Genomic DNA, 19,183 nt, shown 5'->3' with positions numbered 1-19,183 from the left:
GAGACCTGTAAGATGTCATATGAACGTGTGCACAATATTTTTCACCAACATTTGCATATGGAAAAGCTCTGCGCAAGATGGGTGCCGCGTTTGCTAACAGTGAACCAAAAAGTCATTCGTTGCGATGGTTAAATCAACGATCTGAAGTTTGTATTGATGCCGCACCCTCCCTACTCTCCAGACCTAGCCCCGAGTGACTATTTTCTGTTTCCTAACCTCAAAAAATGGCTTGGCGGTAAGAGATTTGCGGACAATGAAGAAGTAATCGAAGCTGTAAATGGGTATTTTGAGGAGCTTGACGAATCATTCTATAGAGATGGCATTACTAGACTAGAACACCGCTATGAGAAATGTATCAGCCTTGGAGGAGATTATGTTGAGAAATAAAAAAAAAAATTCTTAAAAACGTTGTTTTTCTTGGTCAGGCCGGAAATTTATCAATCCACCCTCGTATTTAATGAATACAAATTCATTAATTTTGTACTGAATCAATATTAAAATAGAAATTACATGGATAATATTATATTTATGCATGTAAAAGTATCTATTTTATATCTCTGGAATTTTATATAGAACATTTGCATTGCACAGTATCGTTCGCTAGAAGGGGGTCGGCAATACCCATGGCTACCCTAATTAGATTTTCATTCCAAAAAAGATGAATTCTGAACAAAAAATGTAGCAGTTTAAATTTCAACAGAAAGCATTTTAATTTTTAATAAAAAACAGTTATATCCAACTAAAAATAACAAATTTTTAACAGGAATTGAATTTTCAACTAAGAAAGATTTTGCAGCCAAGAGAGAGACAGAGAGAGAGAGAGAGAATTACAAACAAACTGTTGAATTCTCTCTCAAGCAAAAAAATGAATTTTCAAACCGACACTTGAATTTTTAACTAAAAACTATCAATTTGTAAACCAAAATAAAATAGTCAACTTTTCAGTTAAATAAATAAATTTAAAAAAAAATTTCAACAAAACATTAAATACAGTAATATAAAAATAAAGCTACATTTAGAAATAATCGCTACACCACTTTTTTGATGGGATAACTTTTCGATCGTTTTTAAAGGTTAACATTTTTTTAAAGATGATAGATTCCTTTCCGAAATAAGTAAATTTTAAATGATTGTTTAAGAAGATTTATTCCACATTCAAATCTGAGCAGAAAAATACTAAGAAAGAGTTGGATAAGTTGAAAACTGTGCGTTCTATGGAGCTTTTTGTATAGCAGAAAATGTTTTTTTTTCCGGGTACTAAAGCGTTTTTGCACTCAACTTTTCTTTTCTTTTTCTTTTTTTTATTAGTTTTACGTAAATTATAAAAGTTTACATTTATTTAAAGAGGATGGAACCCTTCTTGAAATAAATCAAGTTGAATTCTATTTTAACAAGAAGTATGTATTTATTTAACAACAAATAAACTAAAAAAAGTCACAGAAATATTTTTTTATATTTAAGTCTCTGGAAAATTTGAAATTTTCCTTTGAACTACTCATAAATCATCAAAAAGATACTTTCTGTAAAGAAATATCGAGTTCAACAACTGTTAGGTTGAAGATGATTAACAGAGACCCTTTTTATTACAAATTATTATTTTCATTTGTGTATCTAATGAGAAAAATAATTATGATTACCTGTTAATATACAGAAGATAATCGTAATTAGATAAGGCTCCATTTTGCCACTGCATTGTCATCTGATTTTGTGGTATCGTCTCCAGATGAACTTGGGATTGTTTCAATAAATCTGAATATAATTTATCTCTATCCTCCTGATTATTCAACGAAAGAAAGAAATATTCCGGTTTTCCTTCTGGCACTCGAGTCCATTTAATTTCGAGTCCCTAGAATTCAAAACTAAACTAGAGATATAAATCCCAGGCCTCGTACTGACTTCAGAAATAAAAAAATATTGTAAATAGTGTCTCAAACTTGAAAAATAGTGTCAAAAAGAAAAATGTCTTAAAAATAACTTAATTTTTTATTTAAAATGTTATTCTTTAGTCTATAAATGAAGACAATTCCTATTGATTTATAGCAGGCTTCAGAGTCTTTTCCTTATTTTCCCAGCCCCCTCTTTTTCTCATTTTTTTCACTTAAATGCGACCTGAACTATTAGAACCCAATTAGAAAATCTATTTTTCGTTAAAAGTTAAGACTTTTATTATTTGATTGCAAATTAAAAAATTTGGTAGAACCTTTAATTTATGAATTTAGTTTCAGGATTTAAGTACTTTGTTGCAAATTTGTTTTTGTTGGTTAAATTAATCTGATTTCTGTGTTAATTCCCGCGAAGCGGGCAGACTTTTTAAGATGGAAATAAGTTTTCTTTATTGTAAATTGAAATCTTTTTTTTGTGAAATATAAAATATAACATTTTTCTTTGATTAATAATCTTTTTAGGTTAAAAATTCAACCATTTTTTCAAAAGCTTTTTTTTGTTTGTGAAAGATTCACGATTTAAATTGAAAATTCATTTATTTCTGGTTAAAAAATTTTTTTTTTTTCAATTAAACATTGATTAAACTCATTAGTTTTAAAGTATATTTTTTGTTGAAAATTCATATTTTATTATAAAAAATGCATCTTTTTTGCCTGAAAATTCAACTATTTGGTTGAAAATTTATGTAATTTATTGAAAATTCGTCTTTTTTTGTTGTAAAAAATCGATTTTTTTTTATCTAGTATCGTTGAGACTTTAAGTATTTGAGTAAAAAAATTGTTTTTTCTTGTTCAAATATGAAATAAAAATATTTTTTGTTGAAATATCAACTATTACAATTTTTTGTTAAAAAATAAATTTTATATTTAAAACTCAACTCCCTGGTTGAAACTTTCTTGAAAGTTAATTCTTTTAGTTACAAATACATATTTTTTTGTTGAAAATTCGTTTTTTTTTTACAAAATAATGTTCTTAAATTAACAAATGAACTATTATGTTGAAAATTTAACTAATTAGTTGAATATTCCTCCTTTCGGCTTGAAAATCAAAGAATTTTATAATAAAATATTATAAAAAATGATCACTTTCTGTAGAATTTCACTTCATTCGGTTGAACATGCAACTGTCTGATTAAAAATGAATCTTTTCGGTGAAAACAGAACTTTTTTGTTGAAAATTCAACTGTTTTTTAGATAAATCGTATTTTTGAGTCAAAAATTCACCAATTTGATAGGTTAAAAATGTATGTATTTTGCTGAAAATTAGTTTTTTCTGGTAGAAAATTAATCTTCTCGGTTAAAAATTCTACCAATTGGTTAAAAATGATGTACATAGTTTGTTAAGAATTGATCCTTTTTTTGGTAAAAAATTCATCTGTTTGATAAAAAAAATTCAACTGTTTGGTTTAAAATTAATCTATTTTCATTAAGGATTCAAATGTTTGGTTAAAAATGCATGCTTTTTGGTTAAATTCATTTGAATTTGTTATTAAAAATAAAAACCTTTACTTGGTTAAAATATCAACTGTTAAATTTTTTATGTAGAATTCATATTTTTTTTGTTGATAATTCAAGTGAACTTGGTTGAAAGTTGAACTATTCTGTTAATTCTAAAGTTATGTGCCTTTTTTCAAATTAATAACGATGTGTCATCGCCAAAAAAAGTGCGGAAAAATGAATGAAAGAAAAATGAATTAACATCGAAACGTTGGTAGATTTTTTGTAAATGTTTTCTGAACTTGATTAAAAAATAATAACAGTAAAGAAAAAACGAAAGAGAAATAGAAGGGGGTTTAAAATTTTCCTTCATTTTCTCTACTCTTATTTATTTTTTAATTTGAATACAGACATCTAAAAAAGAGTGAGTTTTCCAACTTTGATCGTCAGATTTTTTTTTATTATCTAGAATTTTGTAGTGAAATTTGAATGTTGGACGTTAAAGAAGAATTAAAATTTTTATTTATTCTGAATTGCTTAAACATAAACTTAGTTGAATGATCCATACCACTTGTCGTAAAAGAAATCTCCTTTTTATCACATTCTTTATGTCCTTCAGTTGTATCTTTAACACAGGATGCTAGAAATAAATATAAATAAATAACAGTTTTCAAATATTTCTTTTCTTTTCTGAAAAATTAGAAATAATTTTAGGTAAAAATTAATTTCCTTACTTGATCCATATTATTATAAGGTTGAAAATATATTCTGCTATTTGTGAGTAAAACTCTTCCTGGATTAACAACAAGTGGTAGAACTTTATTAGCCTGCACTTCTGTTACAACTTGCTCATAAAGATCTTCCAGCCACGAAGTATCGAAAGAAACTCGTGATTGCCTTGAATGAACTATTGCCATAATCTGAGAATTATATTACATAAGGTTAAACATTAACTAAATTTAACAAAAATAAATTTAAATAAATTTAAATTAATCCTCGATTTTCAAGTTGAATATAAAAAAGTATTAACCATAGCATTTTGTTCAGCAGTTGGAAGAGTAGCTGCTCTCAGCAATTGTAAAATTTGTGAAAGGCAATCTTCGACTTTCGCATAATTAAAACTTAACTGAAAACAAGTCTTTTTGTGCACAAATTTATAAGGTGCAAGGACGTTTCCTTCCAACATTTTTACATACGTTTTACACTCTATGGACAAAATATTTGACCTAGTAAAAGAATTAAATAAATATTAAAAACATTAATTAAGAACTAGCAATAAATGCATCTCTGCATTTTTATTTCCTGACTTTTAAAATATAAACAATATAAAAATCCATAATTAAATCAAAATTTTAATATCAGGTTTAAAAATCTTAGAAACAATAATAAATTATAAATAATTTTGAATTAAAGGCGTTTGAATTTTTTAAATAAATTAAGCGATTATGAATTGGGTATAATTTATAAATAAGGGCGTTTAATATTAAATAATTAAAAATTAAAAGTGTTTGATATTGACCAATTTTAAATCATCACAATATTTCATGAAAATTACAGGAGTTTAAATTGTAAAACTTGATATTTACATAAATTTTAATTGACAATTGTCAAAATAAAAAAATCTTTGATAAAGAAAATTTGTAATTCAAAGTTCTAAAATTTTAAAGTAACAATTACAAACTCTTCAGTTCTAAAAATTTATAAATAAAAATTCTTAGATTTGAATGATTTTGAAAATAAAAAGTCAACTTTTCTCTTCTAGATCTTCCAAATTAGAGAAAATTTTTATGTAGGTCATCAAAATTACATCATTTTTAATTAAAAACTTAAAATTTGTATAATTAAAAAAATTGAAAACTCTTCAATTTTAAAGATGCATAAATAAAAATTCTTACCTTTTATAAATTAAACATAGACTTTTCAATTCTAAATCTTTCACTTTGAAAATTTTCGTTTTGAAAGCATCATATTTGCAAAATTCTGAATTGTAAAACTTAGAACACTGCATAATTTTTAAATATAAATTGTCAAAATTAAAACATCCACGATTCAAAGTTCTATAATTTGGAAGGATTCCAATTTAAATCTTTTCAATTTTTAAGATATATGAATAAAAATTCTTAATTTTGGAAGAATTTGATGAACAAAACCCAGGAGTTAAATTCTAGATCTTCTAAATTGATAAAACTTCCAATGTTAATCACCAATATTTTTAAATTCTTGTTTTAAGACCATGTAAAGAAAAACAACAAACATACAAAATTATATTAAATTACAGAATTTTTCATTGTAAAGCTTAAAACTTGGATAAATTTTAATTTTAAATTTCCAAAATTAAAAACCTTTCAATTCTAAAGATTTACGATTCAAAGTTCTAAACTTTTTATTTAAGTATCATAATGACAGAATTATTTTTTATTGCAAAACTTAAAACTCGTATCATTTTTTATTGTAATTTGTTACAATTGAAAAATTATTTAATTTTAAAGTCTTATGAACACAAATGCTTAAATTTGAATGATTTTTAGAATCAAAAGTCAGGTTTTCAATTTTAAATCCTCTAAATTCAACATTTCGATTGTTGATCATCAATATTTTTAAATTATTGATTTAAGACTACACAGAGAAATACATACTACGCGCGCGGCTCGCTTCATTTTCAAGTTTGAGAGCACCTAGGGCGCGCGACGGTTCAATCTCGCGCTTCGCGATCGATAATGGGTTACCTCGCGCTCGGATATTTATTCTTTGCATTTTGAATGCTTGAAAAAAAACTTTATCAAAAAGATCTCTTTCATATTCTGAATTGTCTACTTAATTAAGTATACTCAAAGATTATGTTTCTCAAAGCTCTGTGAGCTTTGACGTACACGTTCTCACCGTGACACTCGCGCTACGCGCTTGATTTCCGTCAGACATTTGTAAACAGGTTTCGTTGAATTTTTTCTCGTAACTTTCGTCGTTCTTCCACACATTTTTGTTGGTTTTTTTTTCAACGTTATTTTTCACGAATAAAACAAAAGGCGCGGTCCTATGAAGAAGTGATTCTTAACGAAATTGTAGATCTTTTTTGGGATAACAATATTGGTTAATTCGTCTTTTTTCGTATCCTACATAGTTTGTTTACAAAATGGCATTTTTTATTTTTCATTATTTTTTTGTGCAATCAAAATTTGACTTTTTGATTTTTGAAGAAAATCCAAAAATTTGTCATGATAATTTTGTAGGTCTTTTAAAAAGAAATGTTTTTCTTCTCTTGACTATTTTTCATATCGTGCGTTTTTTGGTTCAAAATTTTGATTTTCGGTTGATTTAAAAAATTTTGAAAACGCTAAAAAAAGACCTAAAAGGATTTGATTCGTTGATTTTTTCGAGAGTTATCGTGTTTACGGACGGAAAGACAGACTGACGCCATCGTGAAAACCTGATTTTCAGATTCAGGGGGTCTCGAAACGTGGAGATCCATTGAAAAACTGTAATGTCAATTTTCCGACAATTCTAATACTTTCTCAATCATAAATGATGAGAATGTAAAAATTAATACTTAAAACTTGGATTATTTTTAATTGCAAATTTTCTGAAATGAAAACTGTTCAAATTTAAATATTTTTTGTTTAAATTTCTACAATTTTGGGGAATTAGAATTAAAAATTGTTTAATTTTAACAAAGTATGAATAAAAATGTGTGAATTTGCATGATTTTGGGGATCAAAGGTCAAGTTTTCAGTCAAAGTACACGAATTTTTAATAGTAAAATTTAAAACTCGCATATTTTGTATTTAAAATTGTCCGAAAAAACTCTTCATTTTTAAAGATATACAATTACAATTTCTACCATTCTTAAGAATTGCGATTAGAAACTCTTCAATTTTAAATACGTAAAAATAAGAATTCTTAAATTCGGATGATTTTGAATATCAAAAGTCAATTTGCATTGCAATTAAAAAGCCATTCTAAATCTTGCAAATTGAAGAAATTTCAAATATAAATTAGTGAAGGAGAGAGTCAAGAACTACAATTAAAAATTCTACTATTTTGAAAATGTAGAGTTAAAATTTTTCTATTTTTAAAATTGATATTTTAAAGGTATATAATTTTGAACGTCTTTTTTTAAATATGTAGTTCACTTTTAAAGATTGATAAGTTAAAATTCTTCAATTTTAACGATTTGAAATGTTTAATTCTTCAGTTTCGAGTATTCTTAATTGAAGGCTCAATTGAAAATACTTAATGTTTATAATAGAAAATGTATTAATTTTAAATGCCTTTTTTGGTGTATAGTTATATTAAAACAATTAAAAATAATAGTTCTAATCAGACGATTTAAAATTGAAATGTATTCAATTTTATAGATTTCTGATTGGAAATTTTTTAATTGTCAAAAATAAAAATCACTAAGTCTAATTTAAAATGTTGACTACCTGATATTCCGATTCAAAATAAAGAATTTGTATTCAATTAAAAAACCACTTAAAGTCGAAACAGAATTTTATAAGATGTCAAACTGACAAGTCAAGATAAACAAACATTTATAAAAGATAATTTACAAAAATAATTAACTCACCCTGATAAACTATTGCTAGAATTGCAAATTTCAGCCAGTATTGTCTCTTTTAATTGAATTTTAATGAGGGGCTGATTCATATCTTTATTTACAAAAACGAGGGATTTAGAACAAAGTTTTAATCTTCCCTCGATCCAATCATTTTTTGAATTTGAAGGACCTTCAAACCTCATCTGGGCGCTATAATCCTCGAAGAATATTTCGCCCGGCTCCAGGAGAAGCATAGTAAATCTATCATTTTACAATTTAAGAAAATTAATTTTATAAAAAATTAATTAAAATATAGAAAATAAAAAACCAGAAAATAAAAAAGGTATTAATTGTAACAAGAGGTAGAAAAGAAAATCGTAATCTTACCTTTCTTTTTCCATTTTTTTAGTTTTTCAAACACGAAAATAAGGAAGAAATTGAGGAAAGCTTAAAAAATACGCCTACGAAAGTTCTGTTAACTGAATGACACAAAATTAAAATGATTTAATTCCAATTGTAGTTTAACGTTTAGGTTAAGTCTCCCAACTTTTCTTCGCATATTGTATTCTCTTAAGAGAATGTAAATTAAAAATTTTCACTTCACAGTAGCATCAAAGCTAAAGAAAAATACAAATTTATAGACCATTTAGCGGGAAACTAGCCCTCGTAAAAGAGTTGAGAAACTGTCAGAAGAAACTGTCAAAAACGTAAAAAAAACCTGGGACCTGCAACCAATGAACACATAATTTGACCTTGGAATTCTGCGCTTGCGTCGAACAAAAAGAGGCGCGAAATTTTTGAGTTTAACCAGGTTTAACCTACTGCAATCAAAAATTACAACAAAAAAGTTGAAAAATATTATTGTCTATAAATCTAATCAAATGAGAAATTTACTCGTGGACCCACATTAAATGGCTAGTCCTGATTTTTTCCCTGAACTTATATATGAAGTTGTCGTTTTGACGAAACCTTGATGATTATTATTTCTTCTTTAAAGATTATGGACAGCAAGTCAACATTCTCGAATATAGAGTTTTAATATTAATTAATTTCATATAATGATTTTTAGTATTGTAAAACAAATTTTATATAAAATTATCATTAAAGAAAAATTTATTTTCTAATTTTATATTGTTAAAAATTAATTTTTATAAATTATATGTTAATCATAATTAATAATATATATAGTATAATATATAATATAAAAATAAATAATGCTTTTAAAATATTTAAAGGGATAAAAATCAATGTCAATATTATAAAATATGTTTATAAATATTAAAAAATTTGAATTTTTAATAATATCATTAATATATATATATATATCAATTTAATTTAATTAAAAATAATGGTTAAATTATTACATGACAATTTTAATTTATAGTACAAATTAATTTAAATATCATATTAAAGAATTAAGCAAAGATGAATATTTACCTCTTTATCAGGAAAATCTCTTTCAATAAAAATTAATTAAAAGTCGAATCTGCTTTATAATATAATAAGACCCTAAAACACTTTATAACTATTAAATTTAAATTGAAAATGGATTTTAATATATATTTTTTAACTATTAAATTTAGGGCATTTAAAAATGTTATTAAGTTTTACTTTAATATGTAAAATAAAAAAAAATTATATTAAAAGGAGTGTAATTAAAAACTACCAGAAAAAGTTACCTTACAGGGATTATGACCTCAATATTGAATTTAGAAAACGTTTAAAAGAATTTTACAAATAAAGTATACTTGACTTTTATAATCTTACATGAATTGAGTTCAAATCGATGTGGAAAAGATTGATTTTTATATATAATAACATTTTCAATAGTTGTACCCAAGTTTTTTATTTAATAAATAATTAACATAAGAATTAAACTATTTAGAAAATTATAATTCAATATAAATAATAATATATAAATAATCATAAAAAGCGTGTAGGGATATTTAAATCTAAATTTTTATATTTTAATAATTTTATTAAATTTTTTTATGCTGAAAATACAAAAAATGTAAAAAAGTGCTTTTTCCAAAATCGTCAAACTATTCTCATAATATGAGATACCCCAGGAAATAGCTAATAAAATGCAAAATAAAGTATTATTTTTAATTAAAAACTTTATTCTATGTTTTCGAAGTATAAATTTACTGCTATTTAGATATATTTAGTTTTTGCAGTAGGCACAAACACTTTTGTAACCAATTTCCCCCGCGCAGCCAGTGTTATAAAAACCACAGGTATCTCATATTATGAGAACCACACCGTGCAACTATGCACTTACTATGCCTGACCTGTACAATGAAAAACTTCAACACTATCGATATTTTCCTACTTAGTTATTCAATTCCCATAACTCCAGACAAACTTTACTGCTAAATACATATTTAATGAATAATAAATAGGGTTTAAAGAATTCCCTTCCAAGAACTCGACCACCATCGATTTCAGAAAAAGTTCGCCTATAATCTTTAGAAGCCCAATGAAAAATGGACTATACCACGAAATTACTCTTTCTTCAAGGGCTACAAGTTAGTGATAGAACCAACAGAGTGGGTCTCTTAGTTTAGCTGATACCCCGCTTTCTCATATTACTCTCCTCTATGTCTAAAATTAAGAAACTTTTAACATTGTCTAAAATTGAAACCAAAAAATTTATATTATTCAAATCATTAAATATGACACAAACTATTAAGCGTTTCATTATGAAATTTTACAATTTGTATGATTTAACAGTTACATTTCTCTGGAATTTTTAACGTATCTGAATTTGAAATGATTGATTCCGAAGGATTTCGATTTAAAATTATTACACTATTAAGGCCATCAATTAAAAATTATTTAAAAATATTATCAGTCACATTCTCAATACAAATATAAAATATTTCAAGGTGGCCTCTATAAACAAAAACGAATTTCATTTTTCAAAATTATATTAAATTATTTTTACGAATAAATACTAAAATATAAATCTTTTAACCTGAAGGTATCCAAGGAAAAAATATAAGACTTTCTTTCAGTAAAAAGAAAGTAAGAAAAACAATTAAAAATTATTTTGATCCTCCTTGCTATTCAAGCCAAAAAATTTATTTTCAAGCCCCCCCCCCCCCCCCCCCCCCCCCCCCCCACCACAAAGTTAAAAACCATATTCTTTGTAATTGGAAAATTAAAAAATTAACCAATTCAAAGTTCTATACTTTAAAATTAACAATTACAAACTTCTTTACAAAATTGAAGCATTCTTAAATTAGGATTTGTACAGATTTCAAGTCAAATGTATTTTTTGTAATTCCCATGAATTCTTAAGAACTTTAAAATATTTCCAGAGATTTTCCGAGTTTGTAAAGATGGCTAGGAAGTTGAAAAATTGTGATGCGGTTGTAAAGAAATCTAAAAACTTATATCTAATCTGGAAAAAACATTAAATAATAACAAAGTTTTGGATTTTATTTTTTATTTATTAACATTTTTATTGTAATTTTATTCTTGATAGAAACGTTACGTTAAATTAAATTAAAATGTAAGTTATTGTAAGCTTCGCTTAACGGAACCAGTCCTCGTGCCTTAGGGCAAAAATTAAGATCCTCCTCTGAGAGCGAGCACCAGGTGAAGAACACTGCCACCCTGGACTTTGTAATCTTGTGCCGTCTTTTCATCGTTCCTAAAAACGATTTAAACATTTATTTAATATATAAAATTTTCAATTACTCCCTTTAAATTTCAAATAATTAACAGGTATTTACCTAAAACCTTGAGAAATATGCCCTGACAATTCCGGGTTTTTTCGAAATATTTCTGAATTTTTCCAGGTATCATTTTTCGTAGAAAATTGACATTTTTCGTTTGAAATTGCAAGAGATTTGTAGAAAATTAAATGATTTGGTTGAAAATTATCATTTTTGTCAAACATTCATATTTGCAGGATAAAAACAGTTAATCTGTTTTGCTTAAGAATTCAACTATTTTGTTAAAAATTTATATATATATATATATATATTCGGATTAAAAACTCCATAATTTGGTAGAAGATTCAACTATTTGGTTCCAAATGGACTTTTTTCTTGAAAATGAACTTTTTTGTTCAAAAATCGTATTTTTGGTGCAAAAATTCATAATTTCTTAAGTATAAATCTCATGTTTTCTGGTTTAAAATACAAATTTTTTTTGCAGAAAATTAATCTGTTATTGTTAAAAATTCAATTATTGGACGGCTTTTGGTTTGAAATTTTAACAGTGTGTAACTAATTCGTTAAATATTCATTTTTTTGTTGCAAATTCAACTATTTCAGGATATTTTTAAATTAAATATATTAGGATATTTTAAAAGATTCCAAAAGACATTAAGATATTTCCAAGGATTTCAATAATTGTATGGAATTTTAAAAACTTTTAAGTTATTTCAATAAATATTCCAATATTTAAGGAATAATCATCAAATCTCAGGTAATTTCAAGTGATTTTATAATATTTTTATGTATCTTAAAGAATGTATTCAAAATATTTGTGGCATTTCGTAGTATTGCCAATATTCTTAAATATTTCAAGGTATTGCAAAATTTTTACAGGAAATTGTAATATTTTAAGATATTATGATAGATTCTAGTGAATTTTTGATTGACTTCAATATTTTGAAAGGATTTAACCCTCACAGCGTAGACTGGGTGGATTATACCCGGACGTTTTTTTTCTCACTATATAGTTGTTTTAGTTTTGTGAAAATATTTATAGTAATATGTTGAATTCATCTGATTAATTTACTAATATTCATTTTTGTGAGAATTTCAGCTATACAGGGTGAGCATTTTAATCAAAGGAAAAAATTTCCGGCCATTTCCCGGTCAATGAAATTTGAAAAATCGAACGCTAAACCTATAAACTTTGAAAATTGAAGTGATTCAGTTCTAAGAATATAAATCCACGTTATCATTTCCAATGCTCTAAATTGAGGAATCAATCAATGAATTTAAAAATGTTCAAATTTATCATTTAAATTTTTTTCGAAAATATCCCGTTTCAAATTATAATTCATTCTTTAAAAAAATGTCCTGTTCCAGCTCGGAATTTACAAAATATTAAAAATTCCCTGTTCCAAGAAAAACTATAATTCTTTTGGATAAATACCAGTTTCAACCCTTTTCAAATTAAAAGTTGAAATTTTTTTATTTGAAATATTTTTAAAACCCTTAAATGCTTTACATGAACAATCACATATTTTTAAATATTAAGCATTTTTTATTTTCCTCAATCAAAAAATTTTAAATTTTAGACTAACAATATTTTTAATTAAATAAAAACATTTATACATGAACAGAGAGCGGACGAGCGTAGTCTGAAGTTGCGCACGGAGCGTAGCCTCGGCACCCTCGTTGCGGAGAGCCGTCGCATGGGGCGAAGTGGTGGGAGAGTCGCGCGAACATTTGAATGGCTGTGACTGTTATGAGCAGATAGCATTGAGAAAAATGAAAAGAAAATAGAGCGACAAATGATACGTTGTCATCAATGCAAAAATAGGGTGGCCTTTGGACCTGAAAATCGGGAAATGACAGTGAATTTATTTTTTGACTGGGAATCTTACCAATTTTTAGAAAATAACTCTGTCCAGCTTTGATTTCAACCGTGTTTTAAATAATTAACTAAATTGTTATATTTTCCAATAATAACATCATTCAGTTTAGAATGCGTAATTCGAAAATATTTCACTTTAAAAATGTTCTATTTTAATTTTTAAGCGTACATTTTTACTTGAAGAACTTTAAAATCCAGTTTTAAAGACTTAAAAAATAAAAAATTAGAAATGTTTGAAATAGATTGTTTAGGATTAAAAAAAAAACATTTGTAGTCGATAAAATGTGAATATAAATTAATTAATAATTTTGAAATTGCACTGTACTTTAAGTATTAAAAAATAAGTAATAATTGCTTTTACAAGACGATTCGGAATCAGTAAATAATTTTAGAATTTCCATATTTAAACTTTAAAAATCAAACTGTTTAAATTTGAATCTCTTCTTAATTAGACAAACTTAAACACCCGATTGAAACTTTATAAACTATTTTTAACTTTCAAATAACTTTAAAATAATATATTCGTAATTAAAGGCTTTAACTTAATTTCAAATATTGTTTCAGTTTAGAATATTCCATTTTTAACTCATTCAATTTGAAATCTTTAATTAAGAAAAATAACAGTTATTTAATATTTAATATTAAATTTAATTTCTTTTGAGAAGTGTGAAGGGCTTTAAAAGAAAAGAACACATTTCCTTAAGATCCGTAGGAAAGTTGAAAATGATTTTTTATTTTTTTAAATTAATTTAAGAGAAGGTTTAAAAAGATTTAGAAAGGTTTACGAAAGTATGAAAATATTAAGCAATTTTTTTTAAATTTTACCTAATTTTTTAAAAAGATTTAGGAAAAATGCGAATCATTTTAAAAGAAATTTAGAAGTTCTTAAAAAGTTTCAAAAAATAATTTAGATTTTTAAAAACGTAAAACCACATTCAGATGTTTCAAGATTTTGAAATAAAATTTGTAAGTGTTTTAAGGATTTTAAAAGTATTTGAAATAAAAATAATTTAACTTTTAATTTAAGAAGTGAACTTACTCGAATGTGTTTGGTTTTGTGTATTTCATTTGTAATTACTGATTTTAAAATAAACAGTCAGATATCACTAAATATTAGATAATTGTGATTTTTCTTAATTAAATTTTTTTAAATTGAATGGTTTAAAAATTGAATATTTTATACTGAAATAATATTTGAAAAACAATTCAAGCCTTTAATTGCGAATATATTATTCTTCAGTTATTTTATAATTAAAAATAATTTGACAATGTCTTTCAATAAAGTGTTTATTGTGTTACATTGTTTACAATGTAACACATTTCACTTTTTGTATATTTGTGTTTACATTTATCTCTCTAATAAGACTTTCAAATTTTAACTGTTTAATTTTTTAAGTTTACACCTGGAAATTCTAAAATTATGAACTGATTCCGAATCTTCTTGTAAAATCAATTATTTTTTACTTTTTAATACTTAAAATGTACGCTTCAAAATTTGAATACAAAATTTTTAAAGTGAAATATTTACGAATTACGCATTCTAATCTGAATGATATCATAAATGAAAAATATAATAAATTAGCTAATTATTTAAAACATGGTTGAAATCAAAGCTGAACAGATTTATTTTCTTAAAATTTGTAAAATTCGCGGTAAAAAAATAAATTCACTGTCATTTCCCGATTTCCAGGTCCAGCGACCACCCTCTTTTTGCATTGATGACAACGGATCATTTGTCGATCTATTTTCTTTTGATTCTTCTCAGTGCTAGCTGCTCATCACAGCCACACACATTCAAATGTTCGCGCGACTCTCCCACCACTTCCGCCCATGCGACAGTTCTCCACAACGCCGAGGCTACGGTACATGCGCAACTTCAGGCTACGCTCGTCCGCTCTCTGTACATGAATATATTATTTTGAAATTATTTTACAATCAAAAATAGTTTATAAAATTTCAATCGGGCGTTTTTTGTTTAACTGCTACGACTTTTTCCAATTGAAACAGTTTAATTGCTAACGTTAAAATCTGGACATTCTGAAATTTTTAACTGATTCCGAATCGTCTTGTACAATCAATTATTATTTACTTCTTAAATCTTAAAGTACAATTAAATTTAAGAAATCATTAGTTAATTTATATTCACAGTTTATCAACTAAAAATGTTCTTCTGATCAAAAACCTTCCATTTTAAACGCTTCTAAATTTTTATTGTTCAAGTCTTTAACACTGCATTTTAAAATTCTGTAAATGGAAATGTATGCTTAAAGAATAAAAATCTAAAATGAAAATTTTTTAAAGCGAAAGATTTTCGAATTACGCATTCTTAACTGAATGATATCATAATTGAAAAAGAAAAAAATTAAACTAATTAATGAAGAAACGATTAAAATCAAAGTTGAAAGGATTTTTTTTTTAAATTGTATAAAATTCCCCGTCAAAAAATAAATTCACGGTCGTTTCCGGGTCCAGCGGCCACCCTGCTATAGTTTAACAAATAAAAAATCCCGATGCATTAATCTGAACTAGAGATATTGAAATTTAGGCTGAGAAGGTTAAAAGAATGTGAAAAACTTTAGGTGATTTTAACAATTAAAATGTATTTTTAAGATCTTTACAAAATTGTCAGGGATTTTAATGGATTTAAAAGGATTTATTCACCACAAGAAATGAAGGACTTCGTAGCGGTTCAAAGATTTAAAGAGATTTTCAAATGTTTTTTTCAAATTATTTGAATTCGCCCAGAATTCTTATTCAATTATCCTGAATTCCTTTAATTCACTGGAATTATTTTAGTATTTTTAATTCACTTAAATTCCTCTAAATTCACTGTATAAAATAAATGAAATAAATAAATAAAAATAATAAATAACAATCAAATTTAAAAAATCCATTATCCAATGCATTTTTTAAAGTTTTGGTTTAATTCATCCTGAAGTATTTTGAATTCACTTGGGATTTTTAGACATTTCATCTCATTCTTTTGAATCCCCTTGAATTCTTCTGAATTTTGTTTTGAACTGATTGAATCCAATTCATTTTCTTATATTTTTGAATGGGTTTTAACAAACTTGAATTTTTCTGAATTCACCATGAGTTTGTTAAATTCTTCTAATTTCCTTTTAACTACTCTAAATTCACTCAAAATTTAATCTAACCAATAGAATTTAATTTGAATTCTTTTGGAGTATCATTAATTTATCCTCAATTCGTTAAATTTAACGGAAATTCTTATGAATTTCATCGAATGACTTTTAATTATTTTTTAAAATGAGTTATAGAATCTTCAAGAATACATTTTAAAACATGTAGCAAAATTTTAAACTATATTTAAAAAAAAAACATTTTGTATTTAACAAGTTTAAAATCATGTAATAAAATAACAGATTCTGAATAATTGTAAGTATACTTACATTTGCTTCCCGCTAAATATCAGTCGTTGTTGTTGGGGGGGAATTCCCTCTTTTTCCTCCACTCGTTCTTTTATCCGCTCAACCTTATCTGTTGGCTCAATATCAATCTCAATCTGTAAAATTACACACATAATACACTTTTTTCAGTACATAAAACAGTCATGAATCTCTCATTTCTTTCCGCTTCTATAAAACACATACAAATTCATATATATTTTCAATCTCAGAACAGACCAATTAAATTTTTCGCATTTTTTAAAACATGAATTTTTAATGAAATAGTTTCATTTTTAACTATAGAAGACAAATTTTCAACCAAGAAGTTGAATTTTGAACTTATCAAGCACGCCCTCAAAAAAATTGCCTGACTTAAAAAAAAAAATCCCTGACAATTCCAGGTAGGGTGTAGACACCCTGTCAAAATATTTTTAGGTTACGTTATTTGTTATAAAAGTTCCTCTACTTTGTCTTATCATACTAAATTTACCCAAGTTCAGCCAAGATCAAAATTAATTTATTAATTACTCTTTAACATTGACGAGAAACAATAATACTAAAAAATATTGGGAACTGCCACTGAAATGTCACGTTGATATTCAGGTTATGTCGTCATCGTCATTGAAATTTATTTTTCTGTAACTCCCTTAGCAATTGCATCAACTTCACCTCAAATTTATGCGAAACCGAACTGAAAACTCAGATTGCATTTCAATCTCTTATCGAAAAAAAGATGCAACTCACATATATTAAGATCTCAAAAACCGTTCTATAAAAAAGAACAAACAGATTTCTTTCCAAGTTAAAAACTAATAATAATATATTTTAACAACAAAAAAAGCACTTTATTTTTGCTTAAGGATGAATATTAACTTAGAAAAAATAAAAACCGTTACCGGTTTACTCACCTCTTTACCAGTAAGTGTCTGAAAACAAAAAAATTAATTATTTTCTAATCTTCGATTGTATTGTAAACCTATTATGTATAGAATTACCTTGACTTTGATCAACATCTTTATACAATTTTAATTACTAGCTTTAAATATAAACAGGAAACAATCAAGATAAACGAAGTAGTAAAAATGCTTCTTATCTTCTACAATTATGATAGTTTCGAGGTTAGGACGCTCATAGCTGGGGAAAATTTGGCAATCACGTGATCACATTTTCCACCATTCGGCTGAGAGAGAGGAAGAGAGCCATGAATATACTTTTAGCTACGGCGCATTACCGGAACCCAGATTTTTCAGTTTACGCGCGAAAAATGCAATCTACGTTTCAATGTAAACTGCATAAAATTACGTTAAATTGTAATATACACTTTGTTTAAATATTAAACAAAGCATCATTCATTAGGACATTATCATTTGTCTAAAGTCGGTAATTAAGGAAATCAAATTTTTCCTTACATCCAGTCTTCTTTTAGTTAAAAAAACATCCTGTATACCACATTACCACATTATGCTTCTCAAAAGTGAAAAATCGAGCTTTTTCTCCTAAAATACAACCTTTCTGACTTATTAAACAAAAAAAATGATTTTCTATTTATTACAAATTCAAAAATTGACATTATAACATTGGTTCTAATATTAATTTGCTATCCAAAAAGACGAATTTTCAACAAAAAAGTAATTTCTTTGTCCAAACGTTGCATTTAAGGAAAAAAGATTAATTTATTATTCTACTTGAAAATACAGTTCGAGAAAATACCACGAGAATCAATTTTACTTTAATAACTTCTATTTATACACGACTTCACATGGGCACCATATACGACGAAAGATCGGGTTATGTACTCGAATTTTGAAAACCCGACTAAACTCGGGAGGTGGTTTTCTGCAGTTTTCCTCTCATCTGACCAAATGTTTAGGCAAATGCGAGTACTTCGAGCAAACTCGTATGTAGCTGAATTGTAACTAAACCTTAGTAAAAAAAAACTGACCCTATTCGTCGAAAAATAGCCAAATTCTAAACTTTTTATTAAACTTCCTTCAATAATTAATAATTAATAATTCTTGTAAATTTAACAAATAACTTAGAAAAGAGTAATGACAAAAAAATCTTAGTTGAATTCGTGAACAAATTTGAATAATACCGCAACCCTCAATATGTTTATGAAAATTATTTGAATGATTAATAATTATTATAAATTTACAAAGTAACGTGGAAAATGATCATCGAAAGACATTCTTAGTTCATTCTATAAAAAAATATGCCTCTTCCTTAAAAAATAGTCAAGCTATAAATATGTTGATAAACATTTTTTAAATAATTAGTAGTTGTAGATTTTCAAAGCA

General features: G+C 25.9%; 2 protein-coding genes across 3 annotated transcripts in view; both read right to left on the bottom strand.

Moving 5' to 3' along the window:
• Positions 1-8,633, bottom strand: part of LOC117179300 (protein FAN-like) — a 29,298-nt gene extending 20,665 nt beyond the window's left edge. Inside the window, exons 1-6 of one of the 2 annotated variants that reach the window (XM_033370952.1) lie at positions 8,302-8,633; positions 7,945-8,175; positions 4,411-4,606; positions 4,115-4,300; positions 3,949-4,020; positions 1,638-1,846 (exon numbers count right to left, since the gene is read on the bottom strand). In XM_033370952.1, coding sequence (XP_033226843.1) covers positions 1,638-1,846; positions 3,949-4,020; positions 4,115-4,300; positions 4,411-4,606; positions 7,945-8,175; positions 8,302-8,315 — 908 coding nt within the window. In that variant the 5' untranslated portion in view covers positions 8,316-8,633. The remainder of the gene's footprint in view (positions 1-1,637; positions 1,847-3,948; positions 4,021-4,114; positions 4,301-4,410; positions 4,607-7,944; positions 8,176-8,301) is intronic. The other variant, XM_033370953.1, reaches the window with a different exon arrangement.
• Positions 8,634-11,394: 2,761 nt separating this feature from the next.
• Positions 11,395-18,043, bottom strand: LOC117179304 (NEDD8). The gene is made up of 4 exons (XM_033370956.1): positions 17,882-18,043; positions 17,795-17,812; positions 16,890-17,002; positions 11,395-11,572 (listed from the first exon to the last, which is right to left on the bottom strand). Exons 1-4 carry the CDS (start codon positions 17,897-17,899, stop codon positions 11,488-11,490), a joined length of 234 nt encoding a protein of 77 aa, XP_033226847.1. The 5' UTR covers positions 17,900-18,043; the 3' UTR covers positions 11,395-11,487.
• Between the last annotated feature and the right edge of the window lie 1,140 nt (positions 18,044-19,183).

The sequence above is a fragment of the Belonocnema kinseyi genome, chromosome 9 (assembly GCF_010883055.1).
Source record: "Belonocnema kinseyi isolate 2016_QV_RU_SX_M_011 chromosome 9, B_treatae_v1, whole genome shotgun sequence".
NCBI classification, from domain to species: domain Eukaryota; kingdom Metazoa; phylum Arthropoda; class Insecta; order Hymenoptera; family Cynipidae; genus Belonocnema; species Belonocnema kinseyi.
Note: the sequence above shows the minus strand (reverse complement) of the source record. Positions and strands in the feature narration are given on the sequence as shown.

What these genes read in the sequence shown, in the direction of transcription:
- LOC117179304 (XM_033370956.1), bottom strand. An exon ending in ATATTTAGCGGGAAGCAAAT is followed by an intron (nt 11,573 to 16,889) that starts GTAAGTATACTT and finishes AATCGTTTTTAG; the next exon opens with GAACGATGAAAAGACGGCAC.